This window comes from Blastomyces dermatitidis (genome assembly GCF_000003525.1).
Source record: "Blastomyces dermatitidis ER-3 genomic scaffold supercont1.15, whole genome shotgun sequence".
In the NCBI taxonomy this organism is placed as follows: Eukaryota; Fungi; Ascomycota; class Eurotiomycetes; order Onygenales; family Ajellomycetaceae; genus Blastomyces; species Blastomyces dermatitidis.
This window is the reverse complement of record NW_025544788.1, coordinates 466,568-487,927: the sequence shown is the minus strand read 5'-3', so window position 1 is coordinate 487,927 and position 21,360 is coordinate 466,568. Positions and strand designations below refer to the sequence as shown.

The 21,360-nt window shown below is 49.7% G+C and overlaps 9 protein-coding genes across 11 annotated transcripts; 5 read left to right on the top strand and 4 right to left on the bottom strand.

Annotated features, from left to right (window-relative positions):
• The first annotated feature begins 94 nt into the window (after positions 1-94).
• On the top strand, positions 95-2,563 carry BDCG_09385 (pyruvate dehydrogenase E1 component subunit beta, mitochondrial). Its single transcript, XM_045425174.1, has 4 exons — positions 95-609; positions 700-823; positions 899-1,185; positions 1,286-2,563. The coding sequence occupies exons 1-4, from the start codon at positions 359-361 to the stop codon at positions 1,755-1,757; spliced, it is 1,134 nt and encodes a 377-aa protein (XP_045273727.1). The 5' UTR covers positions 95-358; the 3' UTR covers positions 1,758-2,563.
• On the bottom strand, positions 2,539-6,738 carry BDCG_09384 (the record flags this gene model as incomplete). 2 transcript variants are annotated; one of them, XM_045425172.1, is made up of 4 exons in its annotated part: positions 5,731-6,738; positions 4,560-5,659; positions 4,249-4,496; positions 2,539-4,125 (listed from the first exon to the last, which is right to left on the bottom strand). In XM_045425172.1, exons 1-4 carry the CDS (start codon positions 5,949-5,951, stop codon positions 2,539-2,541), a joined length of 3,156 nt encoding a protein of 1,051 aa, XP_045273726.1. In that variant the 5' UTR covers positions 5,952-6,738. The 2 variants fall into 2 exon arrangements, with proteins under 2 accessions (XP_045273726.1, XP_045282921.1); XM_045425173.1 differs by having other exon boundaries at positions 4,560-6,738.
• Positions 6,739-7,297: 559 nt separating this feature from the next.
• BDCG_09383 lies at positions 7,298-10,627 on the bottom strand. Of its 2 annotated transcripts, XM_045425171.1 has the most exons (6): positions 10,395-10,517; positions 9,746-10,279; positions 9,553-9,597; positions 9,394-9,426; positions 9,125-9,298; positions 7,371-9,036 (listed from the first exon to the last, which is right to left on the bottom strand). In XM_045425171.1, exons 2-6 carry the CDS (start codon positions 10,040-10,042, stop codon positions 7,843-7,845), a joined length of 1,743 nt encoding a protein of 580 aa, XP_045282920.1. In that variant the 5' UTR covers positions 10,043-10,279; positions 10,395-10,517; the 3' UTR covers positions 7,371-7,842. The 2 variants fall into 2 exon arrangements, with proteins under 2 accessions (XP_045273725.1, XP_045282920.1); XM_045425170.1 differs by having other exon boundaries at positions 7,298-9,036; positions 9,746-10,627.
• Positions 10,628-11,283: 656 nt separating this feature from the next.
• Positions 11,284-13,671, top strand: BDCG_09382 (murein transglycosylase). Its single transcript, XM_045425169.1, has 2 exons — positions 11,284-12,984; positions 13,099-13,671. Exons 1-2 carry the CDS (start codon positions 12,230-12,232, stop codon positions 13,400-13,402), a joined length of 1,059 nt encoding a protein of 352 aa, XP_045273724.1. The 5' UTR covers positions 11,284-12,229; the 3' UTR covers positions 13,403-13,671.
• BDCG_09381 (uncharacterized protein) lies at positions 13,375-14,591 on the bottom strand. The gene is made up of 2 exons (XM_045425168.1): positions 14,437-14,591; positions 13,375-14,357 (listed from the first exon to the last, which is right to left on the bottom strand). The coding sequence occupies exons 1-2, from the start codon at positions 14,443-14,445 to the stop codon at positions 13,725-13,727; spliced, it is 642 nt and encodes a 213-aa protein (XP_045273723.1). The 5' UTR covers positions 14,446-14,591; the 3' UTR covers positions 13,375-13,724.
• A 120-nt stretch (positions 14,592-14,711) lies between these two features.
• BDCG_09380 (uncharacterized protein) lies at positions 14,712-16,397 on the top strand. The gene is made up of 2 exons (XM_045425167.1): positions 14,712-15,154; positions 15,241-16,397. The coding sequence occupies exons 1-2, from the start codon at positions 14,899-14,901 to the stop codon at positions 16,059-16,061; spliced, it is 1,077 nt and encodes a 358-aa protein (XP_045273722.1). The 5' UTR covers positions 14,712-14,898; the 3' UTR covers positions 16,062-16,397.
• Positions 15,856-21,352, bottom strand: BDCG_09378 (tRNA (guanine26-N2/guanine27-N2)-dimethyltransferase). Its single transcript, XM_045425166.1, has one exon. The coding sequence runs from the start codon at positions 21,197-21,199 to the stop codon at positions 18,497-18,499; it is 2,703 nt and encodes a 900-aa protein (XP_045273721.1). The 5' UTR covers positions 21,200-21,352; the 3' UTR covers positions 15,856-18,496.
• Positions 16,891-17,151, top strand: BDCG_17972 (3-isopropylmalate dehydrogenase; the record flags this gene model as incomplete). The annotated part of the gene is made up of 1 exon (XM_045427012.1): positions 16,891-17,151. The coding sequence occupies one exon, from the start codon at positions 16,891-16,893 to the stop codon at positions 17,149-17,151; it is 261 nt and encodes an 86-aa protein (XP_045282919.1).
• On the top strand, positions 17,351-18,227 carry BDCG_17971 (3-isopropylmalate dehydrogenase; the record flags this gene model as incomplete). The annotated part of the gene is made up of 3 exons (XM_045427011.1): positions 17,351-17,353; positions 17,434-17,873; positions 18,005-18,227. 3 exons carry the CDS (start codon positions 17,351-17,353, stop codon positions 18,225-18,227), a joined length of 666 nt encoding a protein of 221 aa, XP_045282918.1.
• Positions 21,353-21,360: the final 8 nt, after the last annotated feature.

Sequence of the window (21,360 nt, the reverse complement as noted above, 5' to 3'; positions counted from 1 at the left end):
GGATCCAGATCTCCGCTTCTGACTGCTGGATCTGTTCCTTGCTGTGGGGCGGCTGCCCGTTTTATTGCCTAATCCGGATAGTGTCTCCACCCAAACCGGCAACCCGATCGATTTTGTTGAGCAGCTCATGTGACTTTTCCTGAGTCTGCTGAGTCAGCCCAACAAGTCGCAGCGCCAAGCCCACCCAAATCCGGAAATATGCAACTTCTCATTTCTCACCACCGCGGTCTTGGAAGAGGCGTTCTCTCTTGCGCTTCAATTCTCAATTCTCTTGCTCTCTCTCGTGGTTTTGGTCTCTCTGACTTGCAGGTAGCTAGCTGGGTTTAACTGCTTTTTATTTTATCTTCCACTGCCCCCAATGGCTGCCCCAAGACTACTCAGACCAGCTTCACGCTTGGTATCCACACGCTTCTGCTCCGCTCCCCTCCGAGCTGCCTTTAGACCAGCAGTATGCCCTCCTCCAGTTTTCCAACGACGCGCATATGCTACCCCAAGCGGAACCAAAGAGGTTACAGTCAGAGAAGCTCTCAATGATGCCCTTGCAGAGGAGCTCACCCTCAATGACAAGGTGTTTATCCTGGGTGAGGAGGTTGCGCAGTATAACGGAGCGTGAGTAGCTATTCTCTCTTTTTCTTCCCCATATATATATATATATAAATGTATGATATTACAGCAATGCTAACTTCTTTCCCAATTCAGATACAAGGTAACGAAGGGCCTGCTGGACCGATTCGGACCCAGAAGAGTCATCGATACCCCCATCACAGAAGCAGGATTCTGCGGCTTGGCCGTCGGAGCTGCCCTAGCTGAACTACACCCTGTGGTGAGTGCCACAGAACCTGAATATCTATGTATGAGTGGGAAAAACGTATGCTGATGCTTGGTGTGATTGATCTAGTGCGAATTCATGACCTTCAACTTCGCCATGCAGGCAATCGACCAGATCGTAAACTCCGCAGCCAAAACACATTATATGTCCGGCGGCATTCAGCCATGTAATATCACTTTCAGAGGACCCAACGGCTTTGCCGCTGGTGTCGCTGCCCAACACTCCCAGGATTATTCCGCCTGGTACGGATCGATCCCCGGCCTCAAGGTGCTCACCCCATGGAGTGCCGAAGATGCAAAGGGACTCCTCAAGGCTGCAATCCGCGACCCTAACCCGGTTGTATTCCTCGAAAACGAGTGAGTATACCCAGAGATAACCTGCCTCGTGTGCAATATGCATGAGGAAATTGTACATATAAAGGACCAAAGTTTAAACTAATCAACCTCACTCCCTCAGACTCATGTACGGCGAGTCCTTCCCCATGAGCGAAGCCGCGCAAAAAGACGACTTCGTCCTCCCCATCGGCAAAGCCAAGATTGAGCGCGTCGGCAAAGACCTGACCATTGTCTCCCTCTCCCGTTGCGTCGGCCAAGCCATGCGCGCCTCCGCAGAACTGAAACAGAAATACGGCGTCGAGGCGGAAGTGATCAACCTGCGTTCCATCAAGCCCCTCGACATCGACACCATCATCAAGTCCGTGAAGAAGACCGGCCACCTGATGGCAGTCGAATCCGGCTTCCCCATGTTCGGCGTTGGTTCTGAAATCCTTGCGCTGTCGATGGAGTATGCGTTCGATTATCTCCAGGCGCCCGCTGTCCGGGTTACCGGTGCCGAAGTGCCAACACCGTACGCGTTCAAGCTGGAGCAGATGAGTTTCCCGCAGGACGATACAATTGTCACGCATGCTGCTAAGTTGCTGCGGGTATAAAGAGGAATTGAGGAAGAAAAGTAGTTGAATTATCCTGTATACCCTCCGTTATGAGCGCTTCTATCCTATAGCAAGTCAAATCTTGTATTTTTATTTTTCGCTGATTTTCTCCATCTCTGTTAATCATTTTTCTGGACTACTCCTTGAATTACAACAGCATGGGACCAAAAAGAAGAGCAAAGGAAAAAGAAAGGGGGATATAAAAAACAAAAGGAATTGGAGAAGATCGTCCATCTCCGTTTTTATTTTAATCTATTAAGCATCTGTCTTGTGCGTTTACCATATAACACCTTTTATTACCGCCAACCAACTGTCACCCTATCCTCGAACCCTTTTGAATTTACATGCATCTCTTACTTCTGTCCCGCTCCCTGTTTTTTAATGTTTAGTTTATCCGCTTGTTCCCTTCCTTCTTGCCCGTTTGTTCTCAAGACTTCCTCTTTCCATCTTTCCCTTTCTTGAAAATTTCCGGTTCTGTTGTATGATTAGTTAGCTTGAATTAACTCGCTCCAAAACCACCAGTCACTTCAATTGTATGTACATGTACAATGTACCTCCTCAAAACACTTCTCGCATCTTACTTTTCCCGCAGACAGATATATTCGTGATAAAGTGTAATTTCTCCCTATAGAATGCAGGTAATACTGACAAAAGTAGAACGTTAGAGATTCACCGTGTAACACAACAAGTCATCTAGTTATACCTAGAAGAAAATACACATGCATCCAAGAAAACAAAACAAAATAATTCCTCCTAGCTTCACCCATCCCAAACCACCCTCCTAAATGTAAAACATCGAATCCCTCACCAACTCATGGATCCTCACCTCACTTACCCTAGCCTCCTGCTGATCATTCCCTCCATCCCCCTCCCCCCCCTGCGGCATAGCCGTAGACAACTTCGCCAACCCCACCTCCAAACTCGACATAGATCGACCACCCCCCGCCACAGACCCTGCTGCTACAGACCCCGCCGCCGACCCCGCCTCAAACAACCTACTCAAATAACACCTAGCCCTCGTACAGACCAGATCCGCATAATACGCCGGCGGACACACGCTCACCGACTTCGTCGCGCGCCCGAACAGATAGCACATATTATGAGTCAGCGCCTCGACCGCATCCGCCACGTTCGCCCCGATGCCACCCGTCAGTCTGGCCAGGGACGGCTTGACGACGCTGGAGCGGAAGATCTCGTCGTAGACGAGGTAGTAGTGGCCCGGGCGGGCGGTGCCGTGCAGCGCGGTGTGGGCCTGCAGGAAGAAGTCCCAGTTGCGGGCGTCGGTGACGGCGCGGTCGACGACGGTGCCGTTGCGCGGGTTGAAGGAGCGGTCGGCGGCGGCGGGCGCGGAGGCGAAGAAGCGCGTGTTGTGCCGCTTGCCGACGATGATGATCGAGAGGCGCGGGAGGCCTCTGCGTGTCTGCTGCGCCGGGTATAGGGAGCGGCAGGCCTTTTGGAGCAGGGGCAGTTCCTCGTTCAGGACGGTGTTGTACTGCCCCTCTGAGACGCCGTCGCGGTACACGAGGATGTTTTCCGGGTAGGCGGTGCGGTGGTGTTTGGCCCAGAGCCGCAGGCGGGATTTGAGGAGCTCGTCGAGCCCCGAGACCATTTCCTGGCGGGAGGGTTGAATGCGGACATCTGCGGGCCATTGGGTGAGGTCTTGGTCGATGGAGGCGACGATTGCGGCGATGCTGGGGGCGTTGGAGGAGGAGCCGGGGGACGGGTGGGTGACATCGAGGCCGACGACCATGGTCTTACCCTCGGATATGAAGCCGAGCTTGGACGGGTCGAGAGTGTGGTTGGTGCCGCCGAGTTTGAGGTTGAATTTGAGAGCGACGTTGCTGAAGTACTGGCAGTTCCTTTCTTTGGCGAATTTGCCGGCGACGACGCAGATGCTATGCACGCCCCATTTGACATCGCAGAGGTACTTGATGCGGCTGTAGATGCTGCTGACAACAGGGAGGATGAAGAAAATAAGTTGGAGCGAAGGTTTAAATTGTAACACACTGGCAATATGCTCTTCGATCGATCGTTCAAAGTCGTCAGGGCATATGTGAATCAGGGGTTGGTCAACAGTCATGCCCAATTGTTTTAACTGTCTAATGAATGGATCCAATGCCTGGCTCGAAAGCGTTTCAGCATCTGGCCAAGGTAGACTAGTATCGCGTTTCTGAATCCAGAGACATGCCCAGTTCTTCAGGGGTTTTGCAACTGAGAATTGATTACGTTGCAAATTCCAGCTGCCAGAATTCGGATTCGTGGGTGGCCGAGCATCCCTCCCTACCGATTTATATCTGACCTGTGGGCCCTGCAAGACTCGTCCAGGCACTGTAATTAATCCCGGCTGCACTGCAAGTCCAAATCCAGCCTGATAGATATTATTATGTTAGTAAGGGTTGCGTGAATATCTCAGTATATAAGACAGAAAAAAAGAAAAAAAGAAAAAGAAAAAGAAAAAAGAAAAAGAAAAAGAAACTAGGAACACACTTACCAAAGTAGAGTTCGCAGGCTGAGAAGCGCCTAAGATCTGTGCTCCTTTTGTATTTATCGACTTCGCATTTAGCGCAGGGCGGCGGACCGCAAACTTGATCATCTGCTGGGTTTGGGTCGTGCTTAGAGTCATATTGGGAGCCTGCCCAGGCAATACAATGCACACGTCAGGGGGCAAATATATCGGACGCTCCCGGCTTCCGATATTGACGACGGGAAGATCGGGATTTTCCAGAGTAATTTTGCGAACTATAGAATCAAGAAATATCAGTTTCTGATTCCTGCTTTTTCTCGGAGGTTAGATTTACTCACTGTCCCTGAAAAATTCAAATACGCTCACGTAGGCGCCAGCTGTACTAGAAGTATTTGCGCCCAACATTTCATCATCAGCATTGGGCTCTTTGTAAAACGTCACATCCTTCGGTCCGGCACCAACTCTCTGCACTCTTGGTTTGTTTTTCATTCCGCGGCCATCATCAATAGTGGCCACGCCTAGAATAGTCTTTATGGGTAGGACTTCGCGCCCATCACTACCAACTTTTTTCATATGCGTTAACTGCACGCGGACCGATTTTAGGAACCTGTCCAGCTTTCCCATACTGTGTCCGTAACTCTGGAAGAAACTCATCATCACCCGAGGCAATGGACCTTCTGCAAACACCGCAACGTTGCTGATTTGAACGTTCAGAAGAATGCGTGCAGTGGCTGCACGGACGCTGCCAAAGAATCCCCGTAGCACCTCTAGTCCGCCGGTCAAGTCCCATTTTTCAACGTCAGGGGGTTTTATAAAGAAATGCTTGTTTGTACCGACATTGGCGATATGTTCTGAGTCTTTGGGGTAGTATCCCATAACGACGTTCAGTGCCTGGATGACCTCTTCCTTGCCGCCGAATACAGCATTTGCACTGGTAGAAGAAAGGTAGTCCACCAGTGCACTAACTTGCAGAGTACCAGTGCGAGTAACTTTGAGAGTGTACATTCTGGCATTTGGAGCGGGCTCTAGCTCATCCTCGGCTTGGTACGTGACTATATAAGGCAACTTTTGAAGAGGTTCGAGTTCCACGCTGCTGATGATGGTGGACTTAAAGTCACTGGCGATCTTGTCGCTGAGCTTATAAAACTCCTGATCCAGGAACAGGCGGATGATCTGTTTCGCTTTTCTGCCGATGGGGAGTCTTCCCCTTTCATCCGGATCTAGAATGATTTTATAGCGGTAGAGAGAAAGATCCTGCTTCACGGCCAACTCGAAATAGTTTGCGTATAGGGTGACTTTATTCCCTTGAGTTCCGAAGGTTGGACGCTGGGGCAGTTTGGGCTCCTTGGATGTCGAACTCAAGGCTAGAACGGCAGTGTTGACATGATTTTCGACGCTCTGAACCGTACTATTTGGTTGGGGGACATGACTTTGATATCTGAGGAGTGATTCATGTCATTAGCTCTAACCCGTCAACTCGCCTTGTAGGAAATGGAAAATAGTAGTTACGAGAAGATTTCCAGATCGGAGAACCCAGCACAACTTATGGCGCTTGCTTGGGCGGCGTCTCCACTCGCGACGCCTTCTCTCCTATTACGAGGGGTGTCAGGAGTCTGTCCAAATATAGGATGTCTTTGCCCACCCCCATCCCGGCCCCCGCGGCCACCTCCACCACCACCGCGGTCAACTCGCGCTGATCCTCGACCTTTCCTCTGTGGCTTTCCTGACATCTCTCTCTCTCTCTCTCTCTCACTCTCTCTCACACACACACACACGCACACAGAGTAAATCGACACAATTGTAGAAAATAGGGATTCAAGATCGGTAGACGTAAAACAAGTGTAAGGGGTATCAAATAAGCCGTCAGAGATTCATGATAATCATTATATGATGTATCCAACCAAACGCACACACTTGTAGATGAGTGCTGAAGAGCAAGACATAGCATGATGCAGACGGCGAGGAGGCGGGAACAGCCGCCAAATATATATATACAAGAGTGCGTACGCAATGAACAGACGGTTCGGGTTTGTGCAAACGGGAGTACCAAGGGGATATGCAGGCCATGTCGAAGGGGTTTCCAGGATTCAAGGCTTCAAGCCTTCATTGAATGGAGTTGCTTGTTTCCCAACGGCCCTCCCTCTAGGGCTGTCGCAATTTTCCCTAGTCCCCCGTATCCTGAATGCACGATTTTGCCATGCAGACTTCTTCCTTTTGATGTTAGATTGTTCCATTTGGTTGTAGCCGAGAACGAGAACGAGAACGGGGGTAAGATCCCTTGTAGAGCTTGAATGAAGGAAAGAAAACGGAGGACATAAAAAGGGAATAAGCAGAAATTGAACATGTCCAAGAACAATCAGCAGCAGCAACAAGCATGGAAGAGCTAAATAAATGTAAAACGGTAGAAATAATTATTTCCCCTTCAGAAATTACCAAAGAAAGGGTATTTAACTACTGATTGACAAGCTTGAAAGCAGCCACGAAACGGTGAGTTATTTTTTAAATAATGGGTGTTTGTTTGTTCGTGGGGAAAGGGAAATGGAAATGTCATATTTAAATAAATATTTAAAACATTTCCAAGCTTCTGTCATCTATTTTCCTTCTTCGTGTGCTTGTACAGAGTACTGTAGTTAACTACCACCATTGATTGATGACTGCTGTTGTTGATCTTATGAGATGATCATCCATTATTTGAATAACTAAATATTGCCTGAAATAAGATCATTCAACTTGTGAATGCTTCCTATAAATAATAAATAATTGCATATTTAATCACAAGCACTTACTATTTATTTGCCGCTTGCCTCGATGTTCCTCTTATCACCCAGGAAGTTAACATATATATATATATATATATATATTGGCCTCCTTTCTTTGACTTGCTTGCTTGCTTGCCAGCTCAGCTATTTTTTTTTTTTTTTTTTTTTTTTTTTTTTTTTTTTTTTTTTTTTTTTGATGATGTGTTAACACAAAACCCAGTTAAGTGGTGATACAGGCTGTATAGGTATATAAAAAATAATATATCTTCCAGCTTCAATTCGAGCAACTGTTGTTGATAATAATGAATGAGAGGTGTGCGCCTTGCTGATATTTATTATTTATCAAAAGGAAGGAAAGCTAGCTGTTCATTCAGCAGCAAAAAATATGTACTGTACTGTACATCCATTAGTTATATGGAAGCACTCCATTGCTTTGCTAACTACTTTGTTTGTTACAATAGTATTAAATACATACATACAACTGACTAACGTAGCTGGACGGAAGAAGAAGAAAAAAAAAAAAAAAAAAAAGAAAAGAAAGGTAAAGAACAAGTATCATTAGCAGCCCAGCTTCCCCTGGGATATACATATTACCTCCCCCACCACCACCACCACCACCACCACCACCTCAAGGAATTACTATTATCTTAAGAAAATATAGTAAATGAGAGAGAGAGAGAGAGAACAATATAAACTCAAGCAACAAGTAAACAAGAAACAAGAAAACAGCTCGCGACAAAAGACAAACACAACAACCATGCCATAAAAGCACCAGTTAAAGGAAAAGAAAAATCAAAAATCAAAAATCAAAAACCTCCCCTCCTCCCCTTCTCCCCCCTAATTACCTACGCTGTAATTCTTCTCATCCTTCAACTGCAAACGAAATCCTCATCCCACTACCACCATCACCACCATCGTCACCACCAGCAACACCTTCACCCCCTTCCCCATCCCAACGTCCATCTCCATCTCCATCTCCATCTCCATCTCCATCTCCATTCCCATTCCCATTCCCATTCCCATTCCCATGCACCTGCACCTGCATCTGCATCTGCATCTGCATCCCCCTCCCCACCCTCCCCAACTCCTCCGCAACCCCCTCAATCTCGCCAATCTTCCCCACCACGGCCTCACACCCCCTCTGCATCCCCATCTCCTCCAGCTGAAACGGCGGGATGAATTTCAAACTCGCCTTCCACAGCCCGTCGAATAGCGTCGCCAGCTCTACCGTGCGCGTCTTGAGCGCCGTGGAGACTTGCGTTGCTGCTGCTGCTATTGTTGATGGTGATGGTGGTGTAGCGGTAGGACCTTCCCCATCACCATCATCGCCATGGTGGGTTCCTAGGAGGGATGATAATGGTGAGGTTGGATCCGCCTGCCCGGTTCCGTCCTGCTCCTGCTCCTGCTTCTCAACTCCCTGCACACCCACACCCACACCCACCTCCGCCGCAGCCGCAGCCGCAGCCGCAGCCGCAGCCTCTGCCTCCCTCTCCTCCATCCGCCGCCTCATCTCCTCCATCTCCGCCTCCATCTCCACCATCCGATTGCGCATCTCCGCAATGGTCCGCAACTGCTCCCTGTCGCGAAGAGAGAGGGCATCGGCCCGCTCGCGCTCGGCCGGACAGGCCTTGGCGAGGTGGTAGATGTAAGTCCAGTCGGTGAGGTTGAGGCGGTCGAAGCGGATCTTGGAGCCGAATTCGCTGGTGGAGGTTGGTGCTGTAACTGTAGCTGTGGCCGGCGCTGAGGTTGGCGCTGGTGCTGGAGTTGTTGATGATGGGTGGGTATGTGCCTGTGCATGTGGGTGGGTGTGCGATGGCGTAGAGGCGGGTTTACGAGTACGGTTAACGGTGGTTATGGTGGTAGTAGTGGTGGGATATGCGGGTGTAGACGGCGTGGCAGGGCGCGATGACGTGCTAATGCGCGGGCGCTTGGCTGGGCGTGCCCCTGATCTGGTCCCTGTGGAAACAGGTGTGGGCCCCGCGCCTCTGCGCCCTGATGGGGTTGACGTAGGTTTTGGTTTTGGTTTCGGCTTGCTGGCTAGGGTGTGTGATGCGCTCTAGGAAGACAGGTGAGTATATATCATGTACTCATGTACATGTATATGTATATGTACATTATAGGGAAGTGGAGCGCCAGCGACTCACAGCGATATCAGGGCCTGCAGAGGTATTCTCAGTCTGATACATGATATCACCACCCTCACTATCAGTGTCGGAGTCATCCACTTCGCTTTCACCGTAGAACTTCTCACGTGTATGCCCGGGCTTGCGGCTCCGGGGCTGCATGTTGTTTGGAAGATGGGCGGGAGAGATATTTTGCTAGATCCCATTGTTAACTAAACATGTCATATTTCCCTCTAGTTGTAGCAGATACTTTTTCATATCTTGATAGAGAAAGAAGTAATAATAATTACCAATGCATTTTTAGCCGCAAGGTTTCGTGCTTCCTATGGAGCAGTTAGTAAAAATGTATGTACAGATGTATTATTTAGATAAATTGAATGGCTCCGGGGGGGGGGGGGGGGGGGATGAGGGAGACTGAAAAAATTATTTCAGATATTCTTTCCACTTACATAGAACTTGAACCTCACTTGAGTATGATAGTTCGGGTAGAATGTCTGCATAAATAGTACTTACTGAATTAGAAAAGAAACAAAACAGAAAAAAGAGAAAAAAAAAAAAAAAAAAAAAAAAAAAAAAAAAAAAAAAAAAAAAAAAAAAGGGTAAAGATGAGGCAATAAGCGCGTCATTATTTCAGCTACGCACATCCTGAAATTCATCCCAGTTCATCTTCGAGTTCTGCAGGCGCAGCATGTACAGATTGGCCAGCCGTTCGGGTGGCCAGTCATCCTTTTTCTGGTAATGAGGGGTCATTGTTGATGTTGTTGGTTGCGGTGTCTCCTTGGGTATCTCCTGCTGGGTATCATCATTATTATTATTATTATTATTATTATTATTATTATTTTCGTTGCGGCTGATATTCTCAGGGGCAGGAGCAGGAGAGCTAGACCAGGGACCCCGCTGCTGCGGCTCCTCGTCGGGGCGGGATGGTAGAGTGGGCATGATATATAATATATAATCGAGCGTGTAGATGTATATATAATTAATTATAACAAATGCAAATGAGATGAGAATTAGAAGAATAGAAGGGGATAGATGGTAGAGCTCAGATAGATGAGAAGAAAGAATGGATGGAGATAGATGAGAGCTGAAGCCAGTAGAGTAGGTGCCGTCTGTTCAGGATTTTGTTTTCAATCAGAGACACAAGAGAATGAAATGATATTTGTAGTGTTGAACTGACTGTGTTGAATGAGATGAGAGCATCAGTTTCAGTTTCAGAGCCCACTCTTCTACCAAAGAAAGTGATGAAAGAGGAGGCCAGAAAGGGGGGGGGGGGTTTGAAATCAGATCTCACTAATTAGTTCTCAGACTCCTCTCTCAATGCAGGTTATTATTTGCAGTGTCTGGTCAATACAGAGTAAGTAACTTAGTGATTTGGTGGTTGGTGATGAGGTTGATTGTTGATTGTTGATTGTTGATGGTTGATGGTTGATGGTTGATGGTTGCACTGAAGAAAAAGTTGAAGGCTGGTTAATGATGATTGGTTGGTGAGTTGATTGATTGGTTGGTTGAACAGAAAGAACAAACCTTCATTTTGACTGACTTTGACTGAAGTAACTGGACTGGACTGGATAGAGACAGCATCACCAACATATTATTATTATTATTATTATTTGTACAGTGTAAGTAAGAAGATATAATATCAGGTTGAAGAATGTAGAATGTTCAACATGTGAGTTGAATAATTATGTCAACCTGGCGATTTTCTTATTCTCTTTTTTTTTGCTCCTTTTTCTTAACTAGCTTGAGTAAATATGAGAAATTAATTAATTAATTAATTGCCTTCTGAGAAGCTGATATCAAAGACTGAACTTTAGTATTGTGCAGAGAGATTATATGTATTTCAAATGTTCATTCATTATTGCACATTTATGTTATTGTTATTTGTTATTTTTATTATTTTATTATTTTTATTTTCAGATTTCCCCTCTCATGTCAACATGAAGAGACAAGAAGAAAGATACATTTCTTACTGCATAACTAAAGATCATTTACACCTTCATGCTTATGACAAGGATTATGTCTCATTCATTTGTAGAGAAGATTTCAGTCCAGGTTAAACCTGTTATATTCTTATTATCATTTATTCAATATATTATTTATTAACTATTCAATATATTATTAGCTCATTGAACAATCCAACTTGCCAAGTTTATTGGTCCCCTCCCCCCTCCCCCTCTACCTCTACATAAATATTTCAAGTGCGGAAGAAGATTCATATCAAAGTCCAACATCCCGCAAATCTTCGCAGGTATTATAATTAACTCTATCAGCTGCACACAATTCCAGACTCCATCCGAGCAACATCAGCATGGCACAGGATAGATATTATCTACTTAAATATCCCGTGGATGCACCCAGAGTCAGTGCGACGACACTAAAAATACAAAACACTCGCGATGTCCACACGGATTACTTTCCTCTCTGGCAAAGCGATGAGCAATGTCACACGGAGTTAACCTTGCCTTAGATCATAGCTAGCATTGCTTTTTCTCTTTTTTTGTCTTTTTCTACTCTTCAGATCTATTTCCCCGCATGCGCTGAGTTCCGACTTGAGTTCTAACTCGCGGGATGGGATGGCAACCCAGAATGCTCCAGTCCAGTCCAGTCGGGTGTTGTTCTTATTTATTCCTCTTGAATCATGCATTTTGCATTTTACAGTGCAGACTGCGGGAGGGGATACCTTCACACTATGCATACCCTGCCATTGCATACCTTACTACTATATACCACACCTATATACATCCCAGTTATTGCAGGACGCCGGTCGTTTCTTCCCAGAGCCTACAGCAGGCTATAGCTCTTAATATAAAGTCGGGAAGGAGCCTGTTAGAATGCTACTATTGTGTTTATACGCACCGAGAGACACATATCTCGTCTCAGGCAATCTCCTCTCTTCCTGGTTGAAATCCTCCAGATCATCCATCCAAGCTTGACAGGTAAATTCCTGAATTTCAGAATTCCTAGACTCCTAGGCATCATTGAAAAAGACTGTCTCGTATACAGGCTATGTGCGACAAATTCAAGGTTATCGTCTCCTTGTCTTCTTGAAGTACTTTTTCACTTATATACCTTGACAATTCCCCTTACCAGCTTCTTGCCAAAAGGACACCACCTCCACATATACATATGCACTTCCGCCCTGCAAGTGTCGACAATATATACGTATATCCATCCACCATGCTAAACCTCCTCCTAATCCCCCTTCTCTGCATGCCCCTTTCCCTCGTCCTCGCCCTCGCCCTCGCCCGCTCCAACACTCACCAACTCTCCCCGCGCACCAAAACCGGCAACCCCATCATAGAAGGCTGGTACGCCGACCCAGAACTACGCATCTACGAGGGCGCCTACTACCTCTACCCGACCTACTCCGCGGCCTTCGATAGCCAAACCTTCTTCGACGCCTTCGTCTCCCACGACCTGCTCACCTGGGAACCCACCGGCCGCCTCCTCGACTTTGCTGACGTGCCTTGGACCACCAACCGTGCCGCCTGGGCCCCCACAGTCGGCCACAAGGATGGCTCTTACTATCTCTACTACTCTGCCGGCGAAGGGGTCGGCATCGGGGTTGCCGTTTCTCACTCGCCGGCGGGGCCCTTTACGGATGTACTGGGCGGACCGTTGATTGGGGAGTATGTATTTGGCGCCCAGCCTATTGACGCGATGGTGTTTATGGATTCGGATGGGAATGAGGGCGGGAAAGGTGAGGGGAGGAATTATTTGTACTGGGGCGGCTGGGGACATGCGGTTGTGGGGGAGCTGGCGGATGATATGGTGTCGTTTAAGGGGGATTTTGTAGAAGTGACGCCTGATAAGGAGTATGTGGAGGGTCCGTGGATGCTGAAGAGGAAGGGCGTTTATTACTTTCTTTATAGTGTCGGCGGGTGAGTATAATTTTTTTTTTTTTTTTTTTTTTTTTTTTTTTTTTTTTTTCCCTCCCTTCTTTACTCTTTCGTTTCATGCTTAACCATATATATATATATATACGATTAAAACAGATGGGGAGACCCTTCCTATGCCGTTAAATACGTCAAAGCCGACAACCCAATGGGCCCATTCGACGGACCCTCCAAGTTGATACTCAGCAGCGATCCAGCCATTGGCACCAGCACGGGCCATAATAGCGTCTTCCATGTCGACGACGAGTATTTTATTGTCTACCATCGCCGGTCTCCGACTGATACTGAGCGCGACCATCGAGTTGTGTGCATTGATAAATTGGAATTTAATGACGACGGGGAGATCGAGGTTGTCAAAATTACGAACGAGGGGGTCGACGGGATTAGGTTGGAACGTAACTAGTAGTTATGAGCCGGGTTTCACCTGAGTGGTTGAGTCGCAAAGTGTGGAAATATAGGTTTAGATATATGTATAGCAGACATGCGCATGGCAACGATTCTTTGGGAGGGAAGGAGAACATGACCATCTTAGAAAGGAAGTATATTATTAGGTATGTGGTCTTAGTTTAGGCAGAATTATCCCGTCCATTTATGTAACGCCGACATAATATCATCCATATATATCTATATATCCCATCCCATTCCATCCATAAACACCCAGTAATCCAGAAAACGCATGAAAAAATCGAAAACACTACACCACATCCATACCCATATCCCACATTTCATATAGCCGGAACAATCCCCACCCCAGCGCATCCCGCAAAACACCCCGTCGGTCTCCTCGGGTCATAATACCCACCGACCTCCACCTCCTCATCCGTCTCACTCTCCGCATCCGCATCCGCATCCGCATCCCCTCGCCTCGCAGCCAACGATTCACCTTTACCAATCGAAGCGGTGGTACCCCGACCTCTCCCCCCCTCCTGGGGCCCCTCCTTCTCGCCCTCCTCCTCCTCTTCTCCCAACGGATTCTTCTTCCCAACCCCCTTCCCCACCCCACCCCCAACAGCCGTAAACGAACTCTTAAACCCGCCCTTCTTAAACCCTCCTCCCGTGCCCGCACTGCCACCACCAATCCCACCACCACCACCACCACCCCCCGAGACCTCCACCCTCACAATCCCCGCCTCCTCATCCCTCTTCCGCTCCTCCCTCCGCGCCCTCTCCGCCGCCAGTGGGTCGCGCGACAGCTGCTTCAGATCGCGCAGCCGCTTACGGTGCTGGTGGTCATAGGAGCCGATGTGCGCTTCGTACTCCGGGTGGCGCGAGTAGGATTTGTTGCAGAGGGTGCAGGTGAAGGCGGTTAGGGCGTTGCGGGCGGATTCAGTTTTGGGGGCTGGGTTTGTGAAGGCGCGCTGCTGGGGGGAAGAGGGGTCAGTGGGTGTGTTTCCAAGGTTGTGTATATTATATTGATGGGGGTTGAAGGGGACGGACTGGAGGCATTTTTGGGAGGTTTGAGGGAGGTGTTTTTTATTTCTTTTTTTTTTCTTTCCCTGGCTGGATATTCTTGTTTGCGGGAGGTCAGGATGGCATGATGTAGTGTTTGTTTTGGACCTTCAGCTAGGTATAGAACTGATATTATCGCGAGGTAGATGCTGTGCAATAATGTTTATGTATCTAATATCAGCGTATTCTGCCGCTGAGAACAAAGGCGGTGAACATATTCGGGGGAAAGCCAAGCTTCTACCTTCAACTATTCTTCTTCTCTTCTTCTCTTCCTTTATTAGAGCCAAGCTGGTAGTTTATTCTACTCTTCAATTGTTAACTAACTATATTTCAAGTTATAACCCGATATACATTGCCTTATTTACGCCAAATAAAGCCGCTTGTAGATATTGGTCAATCTACTATTTATTACCACCGACATCTCTGGCCGTTCCATGTCATAACATCCCTATGGATGGTCAACACCAACCACACGGCCAACGACGACGACGCCCGTCTGAAACTGAAGACTCGTTCGTAGATCCTCTGCAGGAACTCGACCCGTCACCTCTCGACTGGACCCCGGACCTGGAACAGGGCGGATACTCCCCCAACATCTCCTCCTCCCGCAAATCCTCAGAAACACGCAGCTATGAAAGCGAAAGCAAGCACAGAAGTAGCCCAGTTCGACATGTAGGGCTAAGTGGAAAGGGTTGGGAATACTGGCGTACGCTATATCCTCTCTATTTACCTCCTTACCTCCTTATCACCACTCGGGAAAAAAAAAATGAAACGTTTCCAACAAAAATATAGTCTCAACCCTCCAGCGAACATCCACCTACCCGCCCACCCTCTTCCTAACCATGCACTTCACAAACACCTCCCTACTCCCCCTCCTCACCAACTCCATCCCAGCCTCCGAACCCTATCTCCTCCTCACCCGCCCCTTCTACCAATCCCCCGCCCTCGAACCCCTCCTTCTCACGCTCCCCATCGTCACCCACCTCGCCTCAGGAGTCGCCCTCCGCATCCTCCGCGCCCGCCGCCGCGCCCGCCTCTACGGCGCCGAAACCCGCGCCCAGCGCCACGAGCTCCGCGCCTCGGGTCACTGGAGACGGCCCAGCGCCCAGGCCTGGCTGGGCTACCTGCTGCTGCCGCTGCTCGGGTCGCACGTGCTGGTCAACCGCGTTGTGCCGGTGGTGGTGGACGGGGGCAGCTCTGGGGTTGGGCTGGGGTTTGTGGCGCATGGGATTGCGCGGGCGCCGTGGATTATGCGCGGCTGGTATGCGGCGCTGGTTGGGGTGGGTGTGTGGCATGTTGTCGGGGGGTGGGCGTGGTGGATGGGCTATAGGCAGGAAATGACGGAGACGGGGAAGGGGACGGGGAAGGGGACGGGGAAGTGGAAGAGTAAAGGGGCCGGTGGGGGGTTTTTGGGGTCGTTGGAGTGGAGGAAGAGGTCGAGGAGGGTTAGACGGGCTGTTATTGGGGTTTCGGTGGCTGGGGTTGGGTTGTGGTTGGCTGGTGGATTGGGGATTTTGGGGCAGGGGGGAGTGGGAAGGGGGTGGGAGGCAAAGGGATGGGATAATATATATAGAGAGGTGCCGTTGTTAGGGTGGGTTATGGGGTTGAAATGATTTGGGGATGGGATATGATTTTGCATTTCATGTCTGTGTAGTTCGTATAGATAAATACACCATTTTTGGGAGGTAGCTAGCTACTAGAATAATAGACGTTTCTCAATGGAAGTATTTCCCTTGGAATATGAGAGGAAATTAACATACAATTGAGACCAAATTACCCAACTAAATCACTCTTGTAGATATTCGTCTTCCCCATCGTTTTCTTGCAACCTCAATATCCCCTCCCCCCTGGCTCGGCATTCCCACTGATGCGATATCGGAGCAATCGTGTTTCGCCGAAAGTGACAGAACGAACATCCAACGCCGGCAATCACAAAAACGCAGAAAAACATCTCAGGAGTTTAACAGACAGAGCAGCATGGAAAGGAGAAATAAAACATCTGAATTAACACCAATTGACGATGTGAATTACTCCCTTTTTCCAACATACACCCCACTGGCTGCCATCCACCCGGTTACAGCACAGCACAGCATATATACATATGGATGATTACCGAGCGGGATGCCGAATGAATCACGGCAGACACAGCCAATGCCGAAGCTGCAGCCAGCTAACAAAAAATTCCCTGCGCCGGTGCGAATCCAGTCCATAGCCGCCTGCCCCGCAATCAAAATCTAACCCCGCCGAATATCTGCGTAAAAAAACATGGAATAAAAGGAACGGCGAAGTCCGCTTCTGGCCGAGAGATTCCATCTCAAAATTTTCTTTTCCTCTTCCGTCTCAGCCCCCTATTCCCCTCTTTTGTCATGAATTCCTCTATACACACACACACACACACACACACACATATATATATATATATAGATGCCCGACACACCAGAGATGACCACCCACAAAATCCTCGTCCTGCCCGGCGACGGCATCGGCCCCGAAATCACCGCCGAAGCCCTCAAAGTCCTTTCCGCCTTCTCCTCCCAGACACGCACCTTCACCCTCCGCACCGAGCTAATAGGCGGCTGCAGCATCGACGCCCACGGTACCCCCGTAACGGACGCTGTCATCCAAGCCGCCCTAGACTCCGATGCGGTCCTGTTCGCGTCTGTCGGCGGGCCAAAATGGGACAGAGTCCGTCGCGGCCTTTAGGGACCGGAGGGGGGCCTGCTGCAGCTGCGCAAGGCGATGAATGTATATGGGAACCTGCGGCCGTGTATATCGCCATGCAGGGCGGTGACGAGGGAGTTTAGTCCGTTCAAGGAGGAGGTGGTCGAAGGGGTGGAGTTTTTGGTGCTCAGGGAGAATTGTGGCGGGGCGTATTTTGGGAAGAAGGTGGAGGAGAGGGATTATGGTAATTATATTATATTATATTTTTTTTTTCTTTCCCCTGTTATATTAGTTATATAGTTATTTATATACTAATCTACCCAGCAATGGACGAATGGGGCTACAGCGCCCCCGAAGTCTCCCGCATCGCCCGCCTGGCCGCCTACCTGGCCATGCACCACAAAAGCCCAACCTTCTCCAACAACCCCCTCCCCCATAATCTCCCTCGACAAAGCCAACGTGCTCGCCTCCTCGCGCCTCTGGCGCCGCGTCGTCACCGAAACCATCGCCACCGAATTCCCCCAGCTCAAACTCACCCACCAGCTCGCCGACAGCGCCTCGCTGCTCATGGCTACCAAGCCGCGCGTGCTGAACGGCGTGCTGCTGGCGGATAGTACCTTTGGCGACATGTTGTCGGACCAGGCTGGGTCGATTGTGGGCAGCTTGGGCGTGCTGCCTAGTGCGAGCTTGAGTGGCGTGCCCGGGGAAGATGGGAAGGAGGGTCTGAAGGGGTTGTATGAGCCGACGCATGGCTCGGCGCCGGAGTATGTATTCCCCCCCCCCTCTTGACATTGGCTTATATAAAAAGCAGGAAGTAGATAGGGCAAGAAGAAAGAATGAAAGAAGAAAGGAGGATAAGTGGATGGACGCTGATCCCCTCTGTTCTCAAATATAGCATCGCCGGCCAAAGCAAAGCGAACCCCGTCGCCATGATCCTGTGCGTGGCGATGATGTTCCGCTATTCGTTCCACATGGAGGCCGAGGCTCAGTTGATTGAGCAGGCTGTGTCCGCTGTGCTGGAGTCGGGGGTTCGCACTCCGGATTTGGGTGGGAAGGCAAAAACGGCGGAGGTTGGGGATGCGATCGTCGAATGTATCAAGAAGAATGGCGGTTCGTAGGGGGTGGACATGTATTTCCTGGGATTGAGGGATAAGAGGAAATGGGTATTTATTTTTACGTCTTGGTTAAAGTGCTTGGTTATTCTTAAGGTATAGAGGGAGTATGATGCATGTATAGATTCAATTCATATATGAAGGAGTTGCATATGCATGCAAATGCATTGCTTATCTGATACCAGAAGCATACTGCCGCTTTTTCCTCTAGAAATCCAGGGGATTGGGCGTGTATTAAATGATACACAAAGCCAAATACAATGACGTAAAATTTTTCACTTCCCACTCCTCGACGCCCTATTCATTGGCCCCCAATTCGCCCTCGGATTCATCTGATACCGCGTCAGTCTCTTGCTCCGATGCGCCGCGAGCACGGTCCTACCCAGAGCCTCATCAAACACGATTTTCAATGTGCTTGGATCCGGGCTTCTGGGGGATGGAGAACGTGACCGCCTGGGGCTTCTTCTTCGGGGTGAAGCACGTCGTTGATGTTGTTGGTTCTCCGGAGTGGCTTTTTCACTCTTGGGAGGAGGAGTACTACCACACTCGGCTCCATTTTTGCGCTTGTCATCGGCCCTTTTGGGTCCGGTACCAGCACGATACAAGGCAGACTCAATCCTCATGATCAGATCGGAGACCTCCCTCGACCCTTCTACCGCCGCTAGCACATCCCGCTTCAGCCCTCTCAACTTCGCTCCCGCATCGTCATCCACACGGCTCTCGCGATCACCCTCAACATCCCTCTTCCGCCTCATAATTCCCATCCCCGCCGTCCCCTCCCGAATACTGCCCTCCTTAACGGGGCACTTCTGCCTCACCCACTCACGTATAATTTCCCAAATGACGTTCCACGGCGCGTCCGTTCGCACGGAGCCGGCCTTCGTATGGCTGCGACTGGATTTGTAGCCCAGGTGGCGCAGGGCGCCGCGCAGACAGTCTTCGGAGATTGTTTGGGTGTGCACGACTTTGCAGACGTAACTGGGCATGAAGAAAAAGGGATGAGGGTCGAGTTTGGCCGGGTCAGTGCGGGGGATTATGAGAGACGGTGCGTCTTTTTCTTTCCCGTTCGTGGTAGTCTCTGGAATAACAACAGCAGAGTTATCAGAGTCAGGAGCGGGGGAAGTTTCGCATGAGGATCCTTCCATATCCAAATCCTCCTCTAACGCGGTCGAAAGCATCCCCTCGATTCTCCCCACGGTGGGGTATGTCTCCTTATCTGCGCCGGGAAGTAGATCCAAAATCCGCTGGATAAAGATGTTGTTGTGCAACGGGCCCGCCCACATGGGGCCAGCAAGGTGAGTCTTAAATCCGCAGTGCTCGCATGTAGGTGCCGTAGCTGGTCCCTGCGCGAAGCCATGGTGATAGTAGGGGTTTCCCTTCCTATCAGTCCTACATCTATTCACAGCGAGAGGCTGCGTCTTCCATGCCCCGCAGCCGTTATCGCAGTTATATACAACCATAGACTTCCCAGCTGTGAATTTCACCTCTGCCGGTGAGCGGTGGACACGGACGAAGACCCTTGCATAGAAATCGATAGAGAGGGAGAGGAGGGGTTCGATGGCTAGGCCATACTTGGCGCCTGAGCTTGCGATTGCGTGTAGGATGAGTCGGAGGCCGGCTTCGTGTGACTGCGGGCCTTTGAAGGGTATGCCGCCATATAGTGCGTAAGTTTTCTCGGGATAGCCGTTGGAGGCAAACACGCTTGCATCTGTGCATGTTACGCACAGCAGACCGCCATCGGTGATGGCCTGGACGGCAGCGTCCAGGAACGGCGCCGCGGTGCCGTAGGGATCAAGATCAACGACGTCAAATTTTCCAAAATTATTGCTGTCCTTGATCCTGGGTCCACGGAGGATGCTATACATGTACGCACAGGCATCACCGGTGTTGGGTACGACAACGTCCCCGACGCCATTGTGCTTAATGTTCAACTTCATGGACTCGATCGCGTCGGGGGAGAGGTCGTTGGCGACGATGCGGGTTGTGAAGGGGATTTCCTTCGCGTAGCGGAGGGCGCGGAGACCGGTTGCAGAGAGAGCATCGAGGATGGAAAAGGAGGGGACCCTAGTTTGCTCTGTTGTAGATGTGGTTGCAGTTGTAGTTGTATCTTGTTGATCCGCCTGAACGCCGTTCTCAAGAGCACTCCCCTTCTCCCCGTCCTCCCCTTCCGCTTTACTCCCCCCTTCCACGCCCCTTCCTCCAACATCCGTAACCCCTCTCTTCCTCTTCCTCCCTTTCGACCCCTTCTTATTTAGCGCCGCCTTCTCCATCTTCTCCTTTTTCACCAGAATCGCATGCTCCCCATACGCGCGGATCGCCAAAACGCTCAAGTCGCGATTGAACTGCTGAATCGGGTTGTAGAAGACAGACTGGGCCTCTTGCTGCCGCTGTTGCTGCTGCTGTTTCCCCTGCTGTTTCTTCCCTCCTCGTTGCGACTCCGCATCCACCTCAACGGCCGTCACCTTCTCCTCCTCCCCTGATCCCACTACTCCATGCGCCGCCGTCCCATCCCGCACTTGCCTTTCCCCTTGCGATCGCGGTATAAGTATATACGCCAACCCCTCTTTCACCACCACATACTCCTTCCCCTCGTGCTGTAAAATCTGCCCTGCACTCAGTTCCACACCCGATTCCACGGCCGGCGCGGGAGAGCTGGAGTTCTGCACAGTCGTCTGGGTCATGGCGGCGGCGGCAATTGTCGAACTATCACTCGTGCTCGTGAATGTACGTTTGCACCGAAACATGGGGAATCGCAACTCAAAGCTGGAACGGAGCTTCTGCTCTCCGTGGAGGGACGGAAACGCGGTAGAGAAGCACTTGATGTTATTAGTGTGGGGTGTGTTGCGGAGGAGCGGCGGGAGTCTACGACCGAGAGTTGTAGATGTTGGGAGGGCTGAATTTGTTGCCCAACATAGCAAAAATTCGGAATTTATGCGGATACGTGTGCGTGCGTTTCTTGGGAAGAGGCACTGGTGCATTGACGTTCCATAGAAGGCGCCTGAAGCGTATGGCTGTGGGTGTTTCTTGTGTCAGTATGAGGCTTTGTGGTGCGGAAGTTTTTTTTTACTGTCAGATATATAGCACGTGACTAGTTTTCGGAGCCCTGGAGGTTTTTGGGGGAGAAAAGAGTCAGTCAGAA

Excerpts from the sequence above, each read along its gene's own strand:
- BDCG_09385 (XM_045425174.1), top strand. The coding sequence starts at position 359 with ATGGCTGCCCCAAGACTACTCAGACCAGCTTCACGCTTGGTATCCACA. Across the intron at positions 610-699 it reads GTTGCGCAGTATAACGGAGC|ATACAAGGTAACGAAGGGCC; the intron begins GTGAGTAGCTAT and ends TTCCCAATTCAG. Across the intron at positions 824-898 it reads TAGCTGAACTACACCCTGTG|TGCGAATTCATGACCTTCAA; the intron begins GTGAGTGCCACA and ends TGATTGATCTAG.
- BDCG_09383 (XM_045425170.1), bottom strand. The coding sequence starts at position 10,042 with ATGCCCACTCTACCATCCCGCCCCGACGAGGAGCCGCAGCAGCGGGGT. Across the intron at positions 9,299-9,393 it reads TTGCGGCTAAAAATGCATTG|CAAAATATCTCTCCCGCCCA; the intron begins GTAATTATTATT and ends AATGGGATCTAG. Across the intron at positions 9,037-9,124 it reads CTGCAGGCCCTGATATCGCT|AGCGCATCACACACCCTAGC; the intron begins GTGAGTCGCTGG and ends CTGTCTTCCTAG.
- BDCG_09382 (XM_045425169.1), top strand. The coding sequence starts at position 12,230 with ATGCACTTCCGCCCTGCAAGTGTCGACAATATATACGTATATCCATCC. Across the intron at positions 12,985-13,098 it reads TTTCTTTATAGTGTCGGCGG|ATGGGGAGACCCTTCCTATG; the intron begins GTGAGTATAATT and ends CGATTAAAACAG.
- BDCG_09380 (XM_045425167.1), top strand. The coding sequence starts at position 14,899 with ATGGATGGTCAACACCAACCACACGGCCAACGACGACGACGCCCGTCT. Across the intron at positions 15,155-15,240 it reads AAAGGGTTGGGAATACTGGC|TCTCAACCCTCCAGCGAACA; the intron begins GTACGCTATATC and ends ACAAAAATATAG.
- BDCG_09378 (XM_045425166.1), bottom strand. The coding sequence starts at position 21,199 with ATGCACCAGTGCCTCTTCCCAAGAAACGCACGCACACGTATCCGCATA.